The sequence below is a fragment of the Excalfactoria chinensis genome, chromosome 11, assembly GCF_039878825.1.
Source record: "Excalfactoria chinensis isolate bCotChi1 chromosome 11, bCotChi1.hap2, whole genome shotgun sequence".
Taxonomy (NCBI): domain Eukaryota; kingdom Metazoa; phylum Chordata; class Aves; order Galliformes; family Phasianidae; genus Excalfactoria; species Excalfactoria chinensis.
Window position 1 is genome coordinate 16,660,824 of NC_092835.1, and position 17,228 is coordinate 16,678,051.

The 17,228-nt window shown below is 51.1% G+C and overlaps 2 protein-coding genes across 2 annotated transcripts in view; both read left to right on the plus strand.

Annotated features, from left to right (window-relative positions):
- The window catches only part of EDC4 (enhancer of mRNA decapping 4), a 28,937-nt gene extending 15,612 nt beyond the window's left edge, over window positions 1-13,325 (plus strand). Inside the window, exons 16-29 of the mRNA XM_072346689.1 lie at window positions 32-120; window positions 889-1,042; window positions 1,551-2,014; window positions 3,111-3,212; window positions 4,385-4,537; window positions 5,783-5,819; window positions 6,622-6,802; window positions 7,176-7,331; window positions 7,699-7,814; window positions 8,476-8,641; window positions 9,167-9,353; window positions 10,468-10,687; window positions 11,385-11,548; window positions 12,455-13,325. Coding sequence (XP_072202790.1) covers window positions 32-120; window positions 889-1,042; window positions 1,551-2,014; window positions 3,111-3,212; window positions 4,385-4,537; window positions 5,783-5,819; window positions 6,622-6,802; window positions 7,176-7,331; window positions 7,699-7,814; window positions 8,476-8,641; window positions 9,167-9,353; window positions 10,468-10,687; window positions 11,385-11,548; window positions 12,455-12,647 — 2,382 coding nt within the window. The 3' untranslated portion in view covers window positions 12,648-13,325. The remainder of the gene's footprint in view (window positions 1-31; window positions 121-888; window positions 1,043-1,550; window positions 2,015-3,110; window positions 3,213-4,384; window positions 4,538-5,782; window positions 5,820-6,621; window positions 6,803-7,175; window positions 7,332-7,698; window positions 7,815-8,475; window positions 8,642-9,166; window positions 9,354-10,467; window positions 10,688-11,384; window positions 11,549-12,454) is intronic.
- A 145-nt stretch (window positions 13,326-13,470) lies between these two features.
- NRN1L (neuritin 1 like) lies at window positions 13,471-15,290 on the plus strand. Its single transcript, XM_072346552.1, has 3 exons — window positions 13,471-13,621; window positions 14,599-14,773; window positions 14,851-15,290. The coding sequence occupies exons 1-3, from the start codon at window positions 13,549-13,551 to the stop codon at window positions 15,122-15,124; spliced, it is 522 nt and encodes a 173-aa protein (XP_072202653.1). The 5' UTR covers window positions 13,471-13,548; the 3' UTR covers window positions 15,125-15,290.
- The last annotated feature ends 1,938 nt before the right edge of the window (window positions 15,291-17,228 follow it).

Genomic DNA, 17,228 nt, shown 5'->3' on the forward strand with positions numbered 1-17,228 from the left:
GTTTCACCCCTGTATATTCATTCTCTTACAGATCACTGTATCTCCAGGAAGCAGCGTTAGTTCCCTGACTGCAGTCACAGCCATGAGCAGCACTTCTGTCACAGATGCTTCTATGTCCAGGTGAATAGAGCATGTATTGAACAGTATATTTGTGGCTGAACCAGTACTGTTCTTCAGCATGGAGCAGAGCTGTGGTGTGTCCTATTGGAGAGGTGGTTGTTACCAGAGTTGGAAACTGGCCTGAGTCCCAGAGTCCCTATATGGGCAACTGCTTGTATCTCTGGTGCAGCTTGGAGCATGCCTGTTGTCTTCCAAGGGGCTGACAACAGTGATTAATTTGTGCTCAGAGGGATTCTTTTCTTGCTTCTCAGTTTTGTTGCTCTACATGCTTCTCCCAAAGGGCTGTCGTTGTTTATGGGTAAGAAAACACTTCAGCCACTGAGGAGCAGGCTGGTAATTGGGATTGTTAGGAACATTTTACTAGTGTTGAGGTGTGTTGGGCTGCATAATGGAGAAAGACTTTACTTCTGGGGACTGAAAAAGGACAAGGAGCTATTGTGTAGCATCCTGTTTCTTTCTAAACACTGTACAGTGTGAACTGAAGGTGTAACAATCCCCTTTTCTCACAGAACCCCTCAAATTCTAGGAGATTACTAAGCCCTTCTATTTCTCCTGTTTCCTCTTGATTTTTGGGGCTGTATGATGACTGGGAGATGCAGGAAGTAGTTCACCTTGGTGGAAAGAAGGAAGGCTTACGGGACACCAGTGAAATTTGTGCTGGGGTTGCTCTGTTGTGCTGTGGACCAGCCTCCTCACCATGAGCATTTGATGCAGACCTGTATTGTAAAATTGGCCTGCTTGACTTGTTTGAGTCTCTGTTCTCTGCAGGCCATCAGAAGACTTGACTGTGAGCCCCAAGATGCAGCTGGACACCAGCCTCACGTTGAGTAGCAGTAGCAGCAGCCTCCAAACTAGCCCTAGGAGCCATTCTGTTCTTATCCCAGGCCTTCCTGACAAGCTGACACCAAAGGCACCTGTTCCAGTAAGCTAAAAACATTGTTCTTCCTTCTCTATGGGCTGTACAACCTGAAATTAGGTTGGCCTTCATGTTCTCCAGCGTTACATTTTCTTCTGAACGTATATTCAAACCATTAGATTGGCTTAAGTGTGTTGTGAGCACAGCTGAGAGACAATTGAAATTGTGGGTCTAGTTCTGTGTTCCCTTGCATGCAAGTCGAGGAGAGTGATGTGTGGAGGAGAGTTATATGCTGAAAGATCAGTAAATGTTTTTATGCTTGTAGTTATTAGGGAAGAAATATGCTGCTTTTGCCCTGAGAAGTCATGGGGAGGAACAAATAGAGGTGGTAGCATGCAGCTCCATTACACGTGCTGAGGCCCTTCTCCATCTGCTCAGCAGTGGAAGCACAGGGATCACACACAGAAGGGATACAGCTGGCATTTTCCAGAGGCGGATGCCAGTGTAAGACATGGGTGTTTCTTGGGGTATCTCTGCATTACCCTGAAGTCTCTTGTTTAATTTCTCAATTCAGGTCACACCGGGAAACTCTTCTCTAGCTCTGGAGCTGCAAGAAGTGGAGCCCTTGGTGGTGCCTCAGGCATCTCCCACCCGTGAGCGTTCGCCGGATGTCATTTCCTCTGCTTCCACAGCCATGTCCCAGGATATCCCCGAGATTGCTTCTGAGACCTTGCAGCGTAGCTTTGCAGCAGCTCCATCTGCGCTCTCTGCAGAGGTGCTGGAGCCCAGTCATCACGCAGACAGTATGGCATCTGCAGCCTCAGCCTTGCATTTGCTGTCTCCAAGGAACCGGCACAATTCAGAGCACAGCCACCACTCTTTGGACATGCCTCCAGTGGAGGTGGACAGACTAAATGCTCCATCATTACTGGAGACTGCTCTAACTCAGGAAAATGCGTCTTTGGACAGTGTTGTGAGTCAGCCATGGCCAGCAGCTCCTGACATAACCAGAGAAACCAGGAACAGCATGGCAGACAGGTAATCACTCAGATGTGTCTTGCTTAGGATGGTTTCTTGATGGTTTCTTTATGCTTTTCAAGCTGCTGGTTTGATGAAAAAGTCTCTTGTTAGAGAAGAGTTTTCCATCCCTTCTTTTCTTTAAAGAATCTGGTGATTCAACCTTTCCATGTGCCTGGTCTATATAGGCCACATCCTGCATTTCCTAGGCCAGATCTATCAGTTTGTGCTCTTTGACCCTTTTAAACACAAAGGATATCTGCTAAGAAGGTGAGATCTGTTTTCCTGGCCTTCGTGTTCACCTTGAATAGAGACTTCAGCTGGATTTTTTTTTACTTTTTTAGTACATTGTTTCTGGAAAGAAAGCTGCCTCAAGCTAAAATTCATCTCAAGTGATCTCCCTGTATGCTCTTATTGAAAACAGCCAGTTAGCACATAATTGACAGGTTGATTATAGATTACTTTATCTCTTTTCTGTGATTGGCTTTCTGCAGCTAGTATTATAAATAAAGTACTGTAGAAGTGAGGAAATGCATGACATCAGCTCAGCTGAGCAGGCAGAATGGGGCAGGGTCACATAGGCCTGCTCACAGGAAGCAAACCATTATGCTAGCAGCAGTGTTAGGATTCACTGCAGAATCAGTGTCCTCATCTTCTAATGGGGCTGGGACAGGGAGGTGACTCCAGAGTATCTCTAGGCTGCTGCTGCCTGCACGCACCATAAGGGCCTTAGCACTAAGAGACTGTTGCTCAGCCACACCATCAGCCTACATTCAAGTGATAAGCATTCACTTCTGTTTAAAGATCCTGCTTGCCGAATTCAAATAGACCTACTTTTTGGCTTAGGTGGATATGCAGTTTGCTTACAAAACTTTGGACTGGGTTCAGTGTTGAACTGAAAGACTTGGAGAAATTAGTACCCACACACAGCACTTCTTGCTGCGCTCTGGATGTGTGCAGAGAGGTTTCTTTTGCTTGTGTTGATTTTTGTGTTGGTTCTTTTATTACTTAATTTTCTATCTTCTATCAGGATCTCCCATGGGAAGCAAATAACCAAGCTGAAAGACACTTTTCATGATGGTGTATATATATATATATTTTTTTTTTCTTCCTCTAGCCCAAGGGATGAGGTTGAAGAAAAGCACAAGAGCTCTTCCTATCATCGACACAGCTACCACCTTCTGCAGCATGACAGCCAGGATGCTAGTGCAGAACAAAGGTACAGGAGTGCTCAGCCCCCTCTCTCGCCCTGCATGGACTCTGTTCAGGCTGCATTCGTGCTTCTGTCCCCAGCAAGCCTTCACACGTGGGGTGAATGTCTTTGCTTTGTCTCCTGATTCAGTGTGTGTGCCTTCCAACTTCCATAATGTTTTGGTGCCTTCAGCTGATCATGACTGACCTCTGGACACTGTCCAGCTGACATTCTGGAGGGCAAGGTTTGGCCTGTACTGCTCCTAAGAGCAGGGACCAAGCTTGATTTAATTCCCAGTGCAACTCCATTAAGGGACCTGTTCCCAAATCCTTTGCTTTAGATAAGGTAGAGGAGATATCTTAGAAGTTAGCTTCTCACTTTTGCCATCTGTACTCCCTCATGAGCCACCCTGGAACTCTGTGGGCATGTTCTGTGTGCTTGGTGAGCTCAGAGCCATTTGACAGCTGTGAGTTCATTCACAGTGCACTCTTCAGTTCAGAGTCTGTGTTGGATGGCTTGTCAGCAGCTGAAAGACTCTGAGCATCTCCCAGTTCCTAGGCTCAACCCAATTCTCCTATGTTCCTGCAACACTTACTGCATTAAGTGCACTCTCTCTGTTAAGCTCTAAGGGTGTGCTATGCTTGGGTTCCCTGCTTGGGTTCCCTGCTTGGGTTCCCTGCTTGGGTTCCCTGCTTGGGTTCCCTGCTTGGGTTCCCTGCTTGGGTTCCCTGCTTGGGTTCCCTGCTTGGGTTCCCTGCTTGGGTTCCCTGCTTGGGTTCCCTGCTTGGGTTCCCTGCTTGGGTTCCCTGCTTGGGTTCCCTGCTTGGGTTCCCTGCTTGGGTTCCCTGCTTGGGTTCCCTGCTTGGGTCAGCAGTTGCATCCTAGGGCTTCTATGCTAGTGTGTGCGTGCAGCAAGAAGAGGCACCAGCAGCCACTCTGCCTGAACAGCAGCTCTAAGTAATGCAGAGACCCTTCAAGACCTGTCACGTGGCACTTGAGCTCTGCCTGAGCAGGCCTGGATAAAAATGAAGTGACTTCTGCAGAGGTCTGTGCATTAGAGATGAAAGTGGCAGGTGTCCTTAGCTGAGTGATCCGGGATGTGTGTGGATGCAGAGCAATGTGAACTCCCCTCCTTTTAGTGCAGGCTGACAGCGTGCGGTACTGCAAGTGATGTCCTCTCCCCTGCTGTTCCTTCATAGTGACCATGATGATGAAGTTGCAAGTTTGGCTTCTACATCAGGTGGATTTGGTGCCAAAGCATCCACGCAGAGGCTGCCTGTGAAGGACTGGAAAGTCAAGGCATCCCCTCGGGCTTCCCCAAAGCTAAAGCGGAAGGGCAAGAAAGATGACGGGTATGCTGGGCTTGCCAGGGAACTGATGGCTGTGGGATCAGCTGTGCAGGGCCTGACAGAGCTGTTAGCAGCAAGGCTAGGCTCTGAGGCTGGGCTGTGGCCAGGAGCTCCCAGCCCCGGTCCAGTTTTGCAGATAGGAGCAACCCCACAGAAAGCATTGCTGGCTGCACAGTTGTTGGGTTTGCTTAGGGATGTGGGAGGAGGTTCTGCTCTACTCAGAATCCAAAGTGCAGCAGAGAAATTTATGGTAGGTAAATCACAGAATTGTACGTTGGTGGGGGAACACTGGATGTGTTTGCCAGCTTCATTGGAACTGTGACACTGTAGCTTAATATGGCCTCGATTTCTAGTTGGCTTTTGAGCGCTGGCACAGTGCCCCTGTTCAACAACATCTATCCTTTGTTACCTGCTTGCTGCTTTTGTGTGTTTCTAAACATGCCCATATGAATGTCTTGCAAGTGAAAATGGATGACTGGAAGGAGCTGCCCATAAGAATTTAGAGCAACCTGTCTGTGTTACCGAGGGGAAAGTAGCACAGCTTCTGCAAGGGGCTTTTCTCCTCTTGTGCTCTCTTGGCTCCCCGATTTGAAGCCCTAGCTGTGCAGGTTGCAAAAGAAAAGATAGCTCGTGACATTAAGTTTCTGGCTGTGGTCCTTCACTGTGACACCCAGAAATGCTTTTCATTTCTCCTGCCTCGGTCTTTGTAAAGGTGCTGAATGGATGCAAATGTGTACTTCCCTTCTGGTAGTTGTTTGGTTTTTTTTCCTGAAGGTTTCTTCACCTTCAGAACTGGGATAGTTAGAAATGTTTTGAAATTCATTAATTCTCTGTTTCACAAATGAGTACTGGGTTTTTTCTTTCTGATATATTGGGAGACCTTCAAAAGCTCTTTGGCAGAACCTTCCCTGCCTTTGAACTCAGACAAGACTGATTTGTTCTTTTTTAACAGCCCCCATTCAGACTTGGCTCAGATCTGCTGGGTGTTGAAAGCAACCCTGTGAAGGGACCAGTCTGTAAGGGGCTTAAGGGCCTGTGAATACTGCAAATGATGGAGGCACAGAGTAGTGGGGACTGGGACTTCCTTGCCTTCCTGTTGCACTCACATTATAATAGGCAAAACAGAAGTTTGAGCTGGGTATGAAATCTAAAGTAACCTGTTAAGTCCGTGATCTGTTTGGGCACTTCTGATAATCAGAGCAGTTAACTGACGTAATTGAGTCCCCGTTTCTCTGTCTTTATCTCCAGGGACCTGAACCAGTCACCAAGATCATCTAACAACCAGGTGAGTCAGAGCTGCTCCTGCCGTCCCTTCCAAGGGCCTGATACCTCAGCTGTTTGCTGTCCTGAGAGAAGGATCATCCCTATTAAGTACCATGGGCCCTCTGCTCTCAGGCATGGTGTTGTTCCATTCTGTGTCTTGCACAGCGGAGAGGAAGCTGCCCAGACTGTCATGGTTTTGTGTACAAACCCATGGTGTCGTACACCAGATTTGAGGGCTTCCTTCTCACTTTTGCATGTTGGTTTTTCTTTCTGTGTTCTCACAAGCTCTGTATCATTTGAAACTCCACACCTCATTTCCTCTTCCCTGCTAAGATGACTTGCATGCATTGGCAGTAGGGTAACAACAAACTAATGATCACAGTGGGACTGACCTGGTGTGGTATGCTACTTCTGTTGATAGCACTTCTTTATCTGGTAGAAAATGTGCTCAGCAGAGTTAAGTGCACTTCTTAAACTGCCCTTAGATCCACGTCCTTCCTTTATATAAGGACGTCTCTGTACCTGGCCAAAAGTGAATTGGTTCCTATTTTCTTTTTTCACACCAGGGCTTAGAAGAGGGTTTTGAATCTACATGGTTCAGCGTGCTGTAAGCAACCATTTATGAGTTCCATGCAGATCCTTCATGTACTTGACTTTATCAGTTTATTTATCATTACAAAAGTCTTAGAAATCGGTGCTAAGCTGGCCCAATTTTCTGCTTTGTGTGTTGTGCTTCTGTCTCTGGCATGGGGCTTGACTTTAACACCTAGCAGAAAGCTTGGAGGGTCCTATCAGGAATGAGTGCTCATCCTCTCCACATACAGGTGACACCGGAGTTCCAGGAAGAGCTGATGTGTGTGTTGAGGAGCCAACAGCGTGAGCTCTCTGAGCTGCGTCAGAACCAGATGGAGCTGCTGCAGAGGCTCACAGATCACCTTGATGCCATTCAGAGCTCGCTGATGGGCCACATGGAGAGGGTGATCGACTCCCAGCAGGAGCAGGAGCGTATCCTTGTTGGAAATTGGAGTGGAAAGCTGTGAGGCATTAGGAAGGCTAAGAAAGCTCAGCAGTCTTAACAGCATGGGCTATAGGTGCTGTAAAGGAAGGCCTGGCTGCAGTGTAACCACTTCACAGTCCATTCCTGAGGGCAAGAAGCTCAGAAGTAGAATGGAGCATTGCTACTTTGTCCATACCCCTAAATCTTCAGCCAACCTATGAAGGCCATAAGTGCTGCAGTGCTTTGGGAAGTGACTGTGTAGTTCCATATCTTGTTTTTTGCCACTACTTTCTTAATACACTGGAGGATCTTGCCCTTTAGTTCTTTGACAGGTTACTTTATGGTCAGCTGTTTGTGCTCCTTAACGTGCATGCTTGCTAGAGAGGAGACTGGATCGAGCACTGACAGAAGGACAGCAGCGCAACGGGCAGCTCCAGGAGCATCTCTCTCAGCAGCTCTCTCAGACCCTTTCCAATGCTGTGTGCAACCGTCTGGAGAGGACTGTTCGTGAGGAGATGAAGAAAACAGTACCCCAGTGTGAGTGCTGCTGCCTGGGTTTTGAAGGTGGATTCTGGGGGAGGTGGGAGGCATGCTCTGTGAAAGCACTGGCAGTGCTCGAAGTAGGAGTTAGGTTGCAAGAAGACTTGTCGTGGTATGGTCAGGTCAGTTGTTACTTCATTTGGATGAGTCCTTAAAACTTTCAAGGCTTAAATTCCACAGCCTCTCTGTTGAGGTCTGGTGTCATGTCCAGCCTTAGTTTCCTAAGCCAGAGCTTGTGCCTTTGTCCCTACCTGTGTCATTTGGCACCCATGGGGAGAGATTGACTCTGTTTTCTTTGTCAGGTTTTGAAGTGTGGTACTGGGCTTTTAAAGCTGCAACTTTGATGTGTTTGTGTTGTGCTTAGGCATTTCCAAGAGTGTGGACCCAGTTGCTAGCCAGCTAAGTAACACCATTGCCACCAAGCTCACTGCTGTTGAGGGGACGCTGAAAGAGAACATTACCAAACTGGTGAAATCAAAGGTAAGGAGAACCAGACTGTAGCTATGCCTGAGGACACTGAGTTGTCCCCTGTATGGGTAGTGACTCCTCATAGCTCTTCCTCTCACCTGAATCTCCAGGTGGGTCTGAGCTCAGTTGAGCTGACAGCAATCAAAGCTTTCTTCTGGTTTCATCAGAAAAAGCAAGTTCATTGTGTGCTCCCCTGCCTGCTTTGCCTCGTTAGTCCTTTCTGCCATTTACCAAGTTGTTTGCGCTCTATACTGGAGGATCTCACTAGAGAGCAGCTTTTAGGGTCACCTTACTCAGCCAAGTGTTGAATGCTTTTAGGAGCAGAAACTTGTCGCTTGCATTAGTAGACAGTGATGGGTTGTGGGAGGGAAGCTGGGGAGGAGGAAAGGAGCCGTGCCTGGCTGCACCGCCTTCCCTTGCTCTCAAGCTGAACTGCATGGAAATAGTCATTTTCCTTGGGCAGCACCTCAGTAATCACGTGCTCTGCCTGCTGTAGTCATGGTGCTGCTTAGAGGAAGGAGTTCGGCTGCTCAGGGAATGTGTGCTCCTGACAGATGGGTCTGTCCTTACCTGGTGTGGGTGCGTGGTTGGGACATAGAGTGTTTGTTCACATCTCTATCCTGCAGCAGATAATTGTTAATTTTCTGGAGTCTCTTCTGTGTGTTCTTGTAAGAACCTTACAGACAGCGTTGTGAGGGCAACGGCCGATACCCTGCAGGGCCCAATCCAGTCAGCCTACAGGGAAGCCTTCCAGAGCGTCGTGTTGCCGGCCTTTGAGAAGAGCTGCCAGTCCATGTTCCAGCAAATCAATGACACCTTCAAGCAGGGCACGCAGGAATGTGAGTCATCTCTGAGTTTTATCTCTACAGCACTTTTGTGTTAGTGGCTGACGATTTGGCCCTTGGCTAATGTCATTTCCTTTCAGAGTTTCACTGTAATTGTTGAGCTCTTAGCCCACTGGCATCGTCTGAATGCGTACTACTCTTTTTCCCACTTGATAAATGGATGTGAAGGGATTTTGTAGGTGAATCTCTGGTCTTCCAGCACCAGCTCCAGGCTCTGTAACCCACACTGCAAAATGCTTGATGTCATTCAGTGAATCACTGACTTGCAGCTGGGCTTTACTACTGTGGAATTACCCCATACCACAACCTACTTCCGTTACTGTGTCTCATGTAATTCTTTGTGTGGGAAGACCAGAAGCAGGATTTCTATGTTAGCATAAGACCACAGCAAGCTTACATGTTCTCCCTTCTTCTGTACTCATGCGATGTCTTCTGCTGCAGGGTGTGTAGAGCCTGATGGTGGATTTCTACTCTGACCACAGTGTTTACAGCTGAAATCTTCCCCTTTGGCTGTTGCAGACATTCAGCAGCTCGAGACTCACATGAAGAACAAGAAGGCACGAGAGCAGGAAGCCCGGGACCCGCTGCTGAATCAGCTTCGACAGCTCATCAGCACCTTCCAGAGCACCACCGAGCAGCTGGCTTCCACCATTGCAGCCAATATCCATGCTGAGGTGCAGCACCAGCTGCATATTATTGTGGGCAAGTAAGTTGGCAGCTGGGTTTGCTGAAAGAGATGTCAGTGAGAAGCACGATGTTTAAAAACAAACTTCTCCCTACTTTGTTGTGGAAATGAGCCCTTTGCCATCCCTACCAGAGAGCCTGTTAGCTCTGTATGGCATGACAAAGGATGTGGGCTGGTGTAACTGTTGCCCTGTATGGCACAGAACACAAAGATCACAGAACACTTTGAACAACCAGCTGGATCTCTGCTGTGTGGGGAGAGCATGGTCACAGTATGCTATGCATAGTATGGTCTGTGATATGCCATGTGCACGTTTGAGGACCTAAGTGCTCTCAAGTCACTCCTTCCTCTCTGTTCTAAAATGATCTTTGGGTCTCTTCAAGGCTTTTCCTCTTTATGTCCTCAGACATGCCAACAGTTCTGCAGACTCCTTTTGTCTTCTCAGCTGTTGTGCAGCAATTCCTGTTTGGCCATCCCAGATTCAAGATGTGATCCTGGCTTGCATGCACCATGAAGCTGGTGGTGGGTTGCCAGCTGCAAAGACTGACTCGTATCACCTGCAGGGCAGAGTGCCCTGTCTATTTTAAGCCATTAGGGCATATGTCAGACTATTGGGGTCTTCACTGCGGAGCAGACTTGGCAGGAAGGGCACCAAACCAAATTCCAGTCCCATTGCATGGGCACAGCTGGCTCCAAAGGAAGCTGTGCTGTTGTACCACGGAAGAGCAGCTCTGATGCTCTGTGCCCATTGTAGAGGAGAGGGTCCCACCCCTGGGTTAACCCTGCATGCCAGAGATCATTGTAGGAAGTTGGCCTTTCAGAGATGAACCTACAGCATCATCACCTTGCCAGGTATATTCAAGAATTAAAGCACTCTGTAATGAGGATTAATTTCCTGGAATATCACTTTCCCACACAGAATCCTAATGTTTCAGCATGCACCCTGAGATATTGCATTGCTGCCACTGAGCTTCCTGGGGCTACCTGTTTCCAATGCCTGTGCCTTAGAAGAACCTACGTTGACCCTTTGGTAGCCATGCTAAACTAAGCAAGCTTCCTCCCTGCTACAAGCATTGTGCAACGTATTCCCTCAGCGCTTTGTTTTCAGAAAGACCTTTTTGTTTTTATGTTTTAGCCTGCAGGAGTCTATTTTGACCCAGGTGCAGAGAGTCATTAAAGGAGAAGTGAGCCTGGCCATGAAGGAGCAGCAAGCGGCTGTCACCTCGAGCATTGTCCAGGCAATGCGTTCGGCTGCAGGGACTCCCATCCCATCCACTCACCTGGACTTCCAGTCTCAGCAAACTCATATCCTTCAGCTGCTCCAGCAGGGCCACCTCAACCAAGCTTTCCAGCAGGTACGTGTGGCCTTCCTTGCAGTGAGCAGCATTGTTTTTTAGGGGATGGAGTGGCTCCTTAAGGTGGGGGACGTAAGTCCACAGCTCAGAGTTGCTGGCTGCAAAGACCTGTGGCAGCAAACAGCTCAGGGGATGCGTTTGCACTTACGCAGGTCAGGCCAGAGCCATGCATGTTCCATGACTGATGGCACTAAAGTTCCTTCTTCCTTATCCTGTCAGGACAGCATCAGTGCTGCCACAAGTCAGTGACTTTGCCATCAGCAGCAGCACGTGGTGCACCCCTGAAGTGCAACAGCTTTGTAAGCCTCTCTGGGCAGATCTGCCAGCTGGGACCTGACCTTGGCTTTGCCTTTGAATATACAGACAGATTCATTTGAGCTGTTGCAGACAAACTCCACTGGGAATAGAAACAGTGCTGTGCCATTGAGCTGCAAGCATGGTCCCGCTGCATGCTGCTGATGAACCTGGTCCCCTGTGCCTGGCTTTGAGTTGTTACCTGTCTGCTCAGCTTAGAACAGAAACAGATGTCCTCTTAGTGCAGGCAGTACACACAGTCCTGCCTGCACTAATGGGATTTGCTGAGCCCTTTGTTAGCAGAGGAGGCTGGCTAGCCATTGAGCCGTCCCATGCTCTGTCCCACATCCTTCACCTGCCCGGTACTTCCTGTGCATTTCTAGCTGTGTCTTCCTCCTTGCAGGCTCTAACAGCAGCTGATCTCAACCTGGTTCTCTATGTCTGTGAGACTGTGGACACGCAGCAGGTGTTTGGCCAGCAGCCGTGCCCGCTGTCCCAGCCTGTGCTGCTCTCACTCATTCAGCAGCTCTCCTCGGATCTGGGTACTCGTACGGAACTGAAGCTGAAGTGAGTATGGTTGGAGCCACGGGTTTGAGCCCCCTGCAGGTGCATGCCTGGCTGTAAACTCGCTCTGTGTGAGTAGAAAGTGGTGCTTCTAGGAAGGCTGCAGCTTCCTGGGGCTATTAGTAGTAAGTGAAGCCTGTTGTGTAGTGATGCTTTTAACCAAGGAAACATTGCCATATGGGGATATGAGGAGGGGTGGGGCTGTACTTCCTGTGTAGCTCAATGCCCAGAGCTGAATGCTTTGCCTGCAGTTCTGAATGAACCCATCACTGCATTCAGTGCTGCCTGTTTCCAGGCATGGCTTCCAGAGATGTTCAGTGTGAGCTGTCAGCAAGAGCCAAGGGAGGCACTGCCTGTTGGGTGTTCTGGGCAAAGCACACGTGCCTGTGCTAACACTTGTCATGAGCATTTTAAGGCCGAGGGTCAGAACCCTGCCAGCTGCCCTGGAAAACAAAGTGGTACCTACAGGGTTTGAGAATGGCATGTTTGGAAAACATCTCGGGATAAAGGTAGTTCATGCCAGGAAGGGAGGAGAGCTGTAAGTTACGGGGGGGGTGGTGAGTGGTTACGGTGGGTGCAGTCAAGAAGAAGCTGAAATGAAAGCTCTAAAGCTAAATTGCCATCAAAGGAAATACACACAGAGCTCTGACCAGGTGTGGCCACATGCTGCCTGCAGCACTGCAGTGAGGCCCGACTTGTAGCCAGCTTTGTTGCATGTCCTGCAGCCTGTGCAGTGGAGCTGCAGCACAACAGAGCTGCGCTCTGTTCCCACTAAGCATTTTCTGCTGGCTAAACTTAGGGCAGTGCTCCATCAGGGAGCAGAGCTGTGCCTCTGCAGCACTGGGATGGATGGAACTGGCATGGGGTCAGGCGCTGGGTTTGATTCTAACCCATCTTTCTCCCTTTCAGTTACCTGGAGGAGGCCGTGATGCACCTGGACCACAGTGACCCCATTACCCGGGACCATATGGGGTCAGTTATGAGCCAGGTGCGGCAGAAGCTCTTCCAGTTCCTCCAGGTGGAACCCCACAACACGCTGAGCAAGCCTGCACGCCGCCTGATGATCATGCTGCAGGGCCTGGTCACTCCTGGCATGACCTAAGGGGGGGCTGCTGGGTGCTGCGAGGAGCCCCCTCCCCCGGCTCCAGTAGTTACTGACCACCTATGGCTTGTGTTAAAGAGCTCTTGCCAGGGAATCTATCAACTCGTGTGTAATATCTCTTAAGGCAAACTCCATCTGCGTGTAGTCCCAAATAGTCACTGAACGCTCACTTGGCTTTATAGTCCTCAATAGCCTCTTTGGAGAGATGGAAGGCTCTTTTCCGCCCCCTCCAGCTGATGCCAGAGGGTTTCTTACCCCCTTTTGCTTTGGAGCCCGCTGCCATCAGCAGAGGAGGGAGGAGGTGGGCGAGGGGTTGTTCACAAGGAATGGGGTCCCTGTGTTGAGTCAGGGGCTCAGAGCCACCCCCGTGGAACCGCTCCAGGTGTGGTGATGGGGGAGAGGGTGTCAGCGAGACGAGGGGGGATGGGGGCAGTTATTGACCCCCAGTTGGTGGCAGGGGGATCCCAGGAGCGCCCCGTGGGGGCTGTTCTGTTGGGGGTGGGAGCACGTTCCTGGTTCAGCTGTTACTTTGGATTTTACACCTGGGGAACACAGGGGGGTGGGGGGGGAAGGAAGGTTTCTTTTTATCTAAATTTCGGATTTTTTTGTTGTGTTTTTTTTGGTTTTTTGGACGTAACGTTCAGAACAAACTCAATAAAAAAAAAACATTTTTTGGAGAAAAAAAATAACCAACAAAACCACACACAAACCACTTTATGCTCTGAGAGCGAAGTGCTTCTAGTGGCAATATAGGGGATGAGCTCCGGCCCCCCCCCAACCACCATCACTCGCAGCATCGCAGGGGGGAGGCGGGGCCGGGGGAGGTGCGCCGGGGCCGGGACTGCGCGGGGAGCGGAGCGCTGCGCACACGGAGCGCTGGAGGTGCGGGACGCTCCGCATCATGGGCTGCGGCTGCGGGCGGCTGCTGGGCGCCGTGTGCCCGCTGCTGCTGCTGCTGCTGCTGCCGCACATCGGTGAGTGCCGACGGGGGTGGGATGCCGGAGCAGGGCTGATGCTTTGGGGCAGCGAAAAGGGGGCTGGTCTTGTCCTGCCGTTTCTCCTTTCCGAACCCAACCTCGCTGCGGGGATGGATGTGGAGGTGCGGGAACGGGGGATCCCTAAAGCGGGGCAGCCGGAGCCGCACTTGTGCCTCTTCTCCATCTCTTCGTTCTCTCGCTCCTTTCTCTGCTCCTTTCTCCCATCTCTCTTAGAGCATACATACTCACTTTCTCCCCCCCCCGTCTCCCTCAGCCACTGAAAGCCGGAGCCGCACTTTTGCCTGTTCCCCATCTCTTCTCTCTTTTTGCTCCTTTCTCTCCTCCTCCTTTCTCCTCTTCTATCTCTTAATACATCTCCCCATCTCCCTCAGCCGCTCAAAGCCGGAGCTATATATACTTGTGCCTCTCTCCCCTTTCCCTTTCCTCCCCCTTTCCCTGCTTCTGCCCTTCTGTCTCTCTTAGAGCATCTCCCCCCGTCTCGCTCAACCACTCAAAGCCTTTGCTTTTGTTTGCCGTGCTGTAGTCACAAATTAATCTGTGCTGTTTGGGGATAAGAGGGCTGCACAGATGGCTCCGGAGCGATCCTAGCAGGCTGGGAGCGAGGGTCCGTGCAGCAGACACTGTCATTCCTGGGGCTGTGAAGGAGCCCAGTCCCGCTCCATGCATGGATGTGAGCCCCTCTGCATGGGTACCCAGCAAGGGCTGCTTTGCTCCATAGAACCACAGAGTTGTGACGGGTTGGGGTTGGTGATATTAGGTGTTCCACTGCGCCCACATCCTTTTTGTGCCTTAAAACCTTCAAACCCAGCATTTCCGTTTCTTTGCTTTGTGTGCTGGACCCGGGGACACACTGCTGGCTCTGGTGGGTTGTGGCACTCCGTGAGCCCAGCAGCTGCTACCTGGTGGTTGGGGCTCAGCTCCATCCCTCTGTCTCCCCCCCCACACACACGCAGCCGTCGCTCAGGAGCCCATCAGCAGCACAGCAGGGAAGTGCAACACCATCTACAAGGGCTTTGCTGACTGCCTCATCAGCCTGGGGGAAAGCATGGCCCAGAGCATGCGGCAGCAGCGGGACGAGGAGGAGGAGGAGGGCGGCCAGGAGGCGCAGGAGTTGGACACCATCTGCAGGTGAGCGATCCCATCCCCGTCCACCCAATCCTGGGTGCTGCCACCGCCGCTTCCCTGATGCCCGTCCCTGTGTCCAGGTCCTGGGATGAGTTCCACGCCTGTGCCAGCGGGGTGCTGTCCCGCTGCCCCGAAGAGGCGGCCGCCATCTGGGAGTCTCTACGCCAAGAATCCCGCAAGATCCAGTTCCAGGGCAACCTGCAGGAGCTGTGCAGCACTCGGGGCCACCTGGCCAGCGCCCAGGGCTCAGCGCCTGCAGAGACCAACCAGGCCACGCTGAGGGGCTCAGCCCCCCACAGTCACCCCGCCATCCTGCCCCTGCTGGCCCTGGTGCTGCTGGGCACCTTGATGTAGCACTGCCCTCAGCCGAGGACCTGCCGTGCACTGCAGGGCAGCCTGGGGTCCCCACTGACCTCAGCGTGGTCACAGGTTGAGCCCCATCCCGGCCCTGCATCCCTCTCCCTCTCCTGGAACCCTTCAGATGAATTTATATTTGTATTAAAAGATGCTTTTACATTTCTCCTGTCTCTCTGCTGTATGGTGCCATCGTGCCCTTCCCAACCCCCTGTGGCTCCAGGTGGCCTCACATTGTCCCCTCCTGGCACCCAGGGTACCCCAATATCCCCATTGTGGGGCACACCCGGACATCCCTGAGGGTGTTAAGAGCTTTGTAGGGATTTCACCTGCCCAGCAGGTCCGGACAGATGCAATCAATCTGCCATCTCACTTGGGGGAGCCCAAATGCCTGGCCCAGCTTTAGGCTGGGGGACACAGCAGTGCCCCACTGCCATCCACAGCATTTTCTGTCTCTCTGTTTCCAGCCCTGCTGTGTTTGGTCCTGTTAACGGCCACGAAGGAAATGGGGGTACACAGGGAGGAGGGGATGGTTGGGTGTGGGTTTGTTTTGGGTCTTTTTTTTCATAGTCTGATAGAGCTGAAATAACGTTATCTGAATGTCCGTCCCCCCCCATAGCAAGACATTCAGCTCTCAATGTCCGTATTGAACCAGGGAAAATTATTGTCTATTTCCTGCAGGAGCTGAAAAGCTCTCCCTGCAGGACCTGCTGCTTTGGCAGAGCTTTGTCACAGCAGCAATGGACACAGCCTCGGTCAGCGCTGGCAGCTGTCAGTCAAGCATCTGCCGGCCTTAAAGCTCTTAGAGGACAGAGGTGGTTGTTCCCAGAGCTGCTGGCTCACACGAGCCTGGCAGGACCTGCTATTAATTCATTATAACGAGGTATTGTATGGGAAGGACGCAGCCCAGAGCTGAGTGTTGCCCCGACACTCTTTGCACAGCAGCTGCTGCTTCCCGTGTTTAACGCTGCTGCCGGGGGATAATCTGCTATTCTTCCAATTTCTGACAATCCTGTGTTTAAGGCTGAATTAGTGCCGGGATGGCTTAGAGGATCAGCCGGGCAGGCGGCTGCCACCTCCAGGGGGCGGCTGGAGGAGGCTGAGGGCTGGAGGAACACCGAGGTGATGCTTGTTCCCTTCTTTGGACACGCTCTAACAGCTTTATGTCCTTCTCGTGCCGTGATGCTCAATAACAGCCTGTTGCTGAGGTTGTACACACATCTTTGGCCAGCTCACAGGTGGGTGTGTGGCACAGCGGGGCTATGGGGTGGCTTTAGGAATGGGGCTTTGCTGGCCACAGAGGGCTTCATCCTGCCCTGGGCTGCTATAGTGGAGAACAGCCCTTAAGCCCCAAAGGTCCCCAGCAGGTGTGTTCCTGCAGCAGTGCCACCAGTGCTCTCCGGTCGCCTCCGAGCGTCGTGCAAACCCCATCGCTCCGGTTATGAAACTCCATTGACCTACTTTGCACTCCCTGCTTTTGTTCTTAATTCCCAGATATGGCCGCTCTCCAGATTTTGCCCATCAAGGCAAATTAATTGGAGTCGATCCTAATTTGCTCTCTGCGATTCTTTGGGCAGAAGATTAAATGCTCGGCTGACATTATCTCCGTCTCCCCTTTCTAAGAGATGAACCTGAATGGTTATAATATATATATGTGTGTTTAAGGAAGGGGATAGGGGAAAGCAGAGCACAAACTCACTTCTTTTTGCAGTCGCACAATGGGATGGAGAGGCTCCTGCATCCCTGGGCAGGCAGAGCCGGATGGTGACAGTGTTCTGGGCAGCTGTGGGATGGCAACTTGAGGGCCAACATGCTGGCCAGGCTTGGTTCACCACGCCATGGTCTGCTCCTCCTTTCCTTTGCCAAAGGAAATCCCTGCTGGCAGAGGCACAAGGGGACACTGTGACACCTTTCTCCTTTGTGCTGATACTTCCTTGCTTCTCCATGCCCGTTGGGCTCAGGGCTGATGGAGGCTGGAGGACACGGTGCTGTATGGCCGCCCTCCAGCCAAAGGTCGACCTTTCCATCGGGGCACAGAACAGCACCCTCAATCCGCACGGACAGGCTGCAGCAGAACAGCTGAGCTGGAGTCACCTCTGTGCTC

Excerpts from the sequence above, each read along its gene's own strand:
- NRN1L (XM_072346552.1), top strand. The coding sequence starts at position 13,549 with ATGGGCTGCGGCTGCGGGCGGCTGCTGGGCGCCGTGTGCCCGCTGCTG. Across the intron at positions 13,622-14,598 it reads GCTGCTGCTGCCGCACATCG|CCGTCGCTCAGGAGCCCATC; the intron begins GTGAGTGCCGAC and ends ACACACACGCAG. Across the intron at positions 14,774-14,850 it reads GAGTTGGACACCATCTGCAG|GTCCTGGGATGAGTTCCACG; the intron begins GTGAGCGATCCC and ends CCCTGTGTCCAG.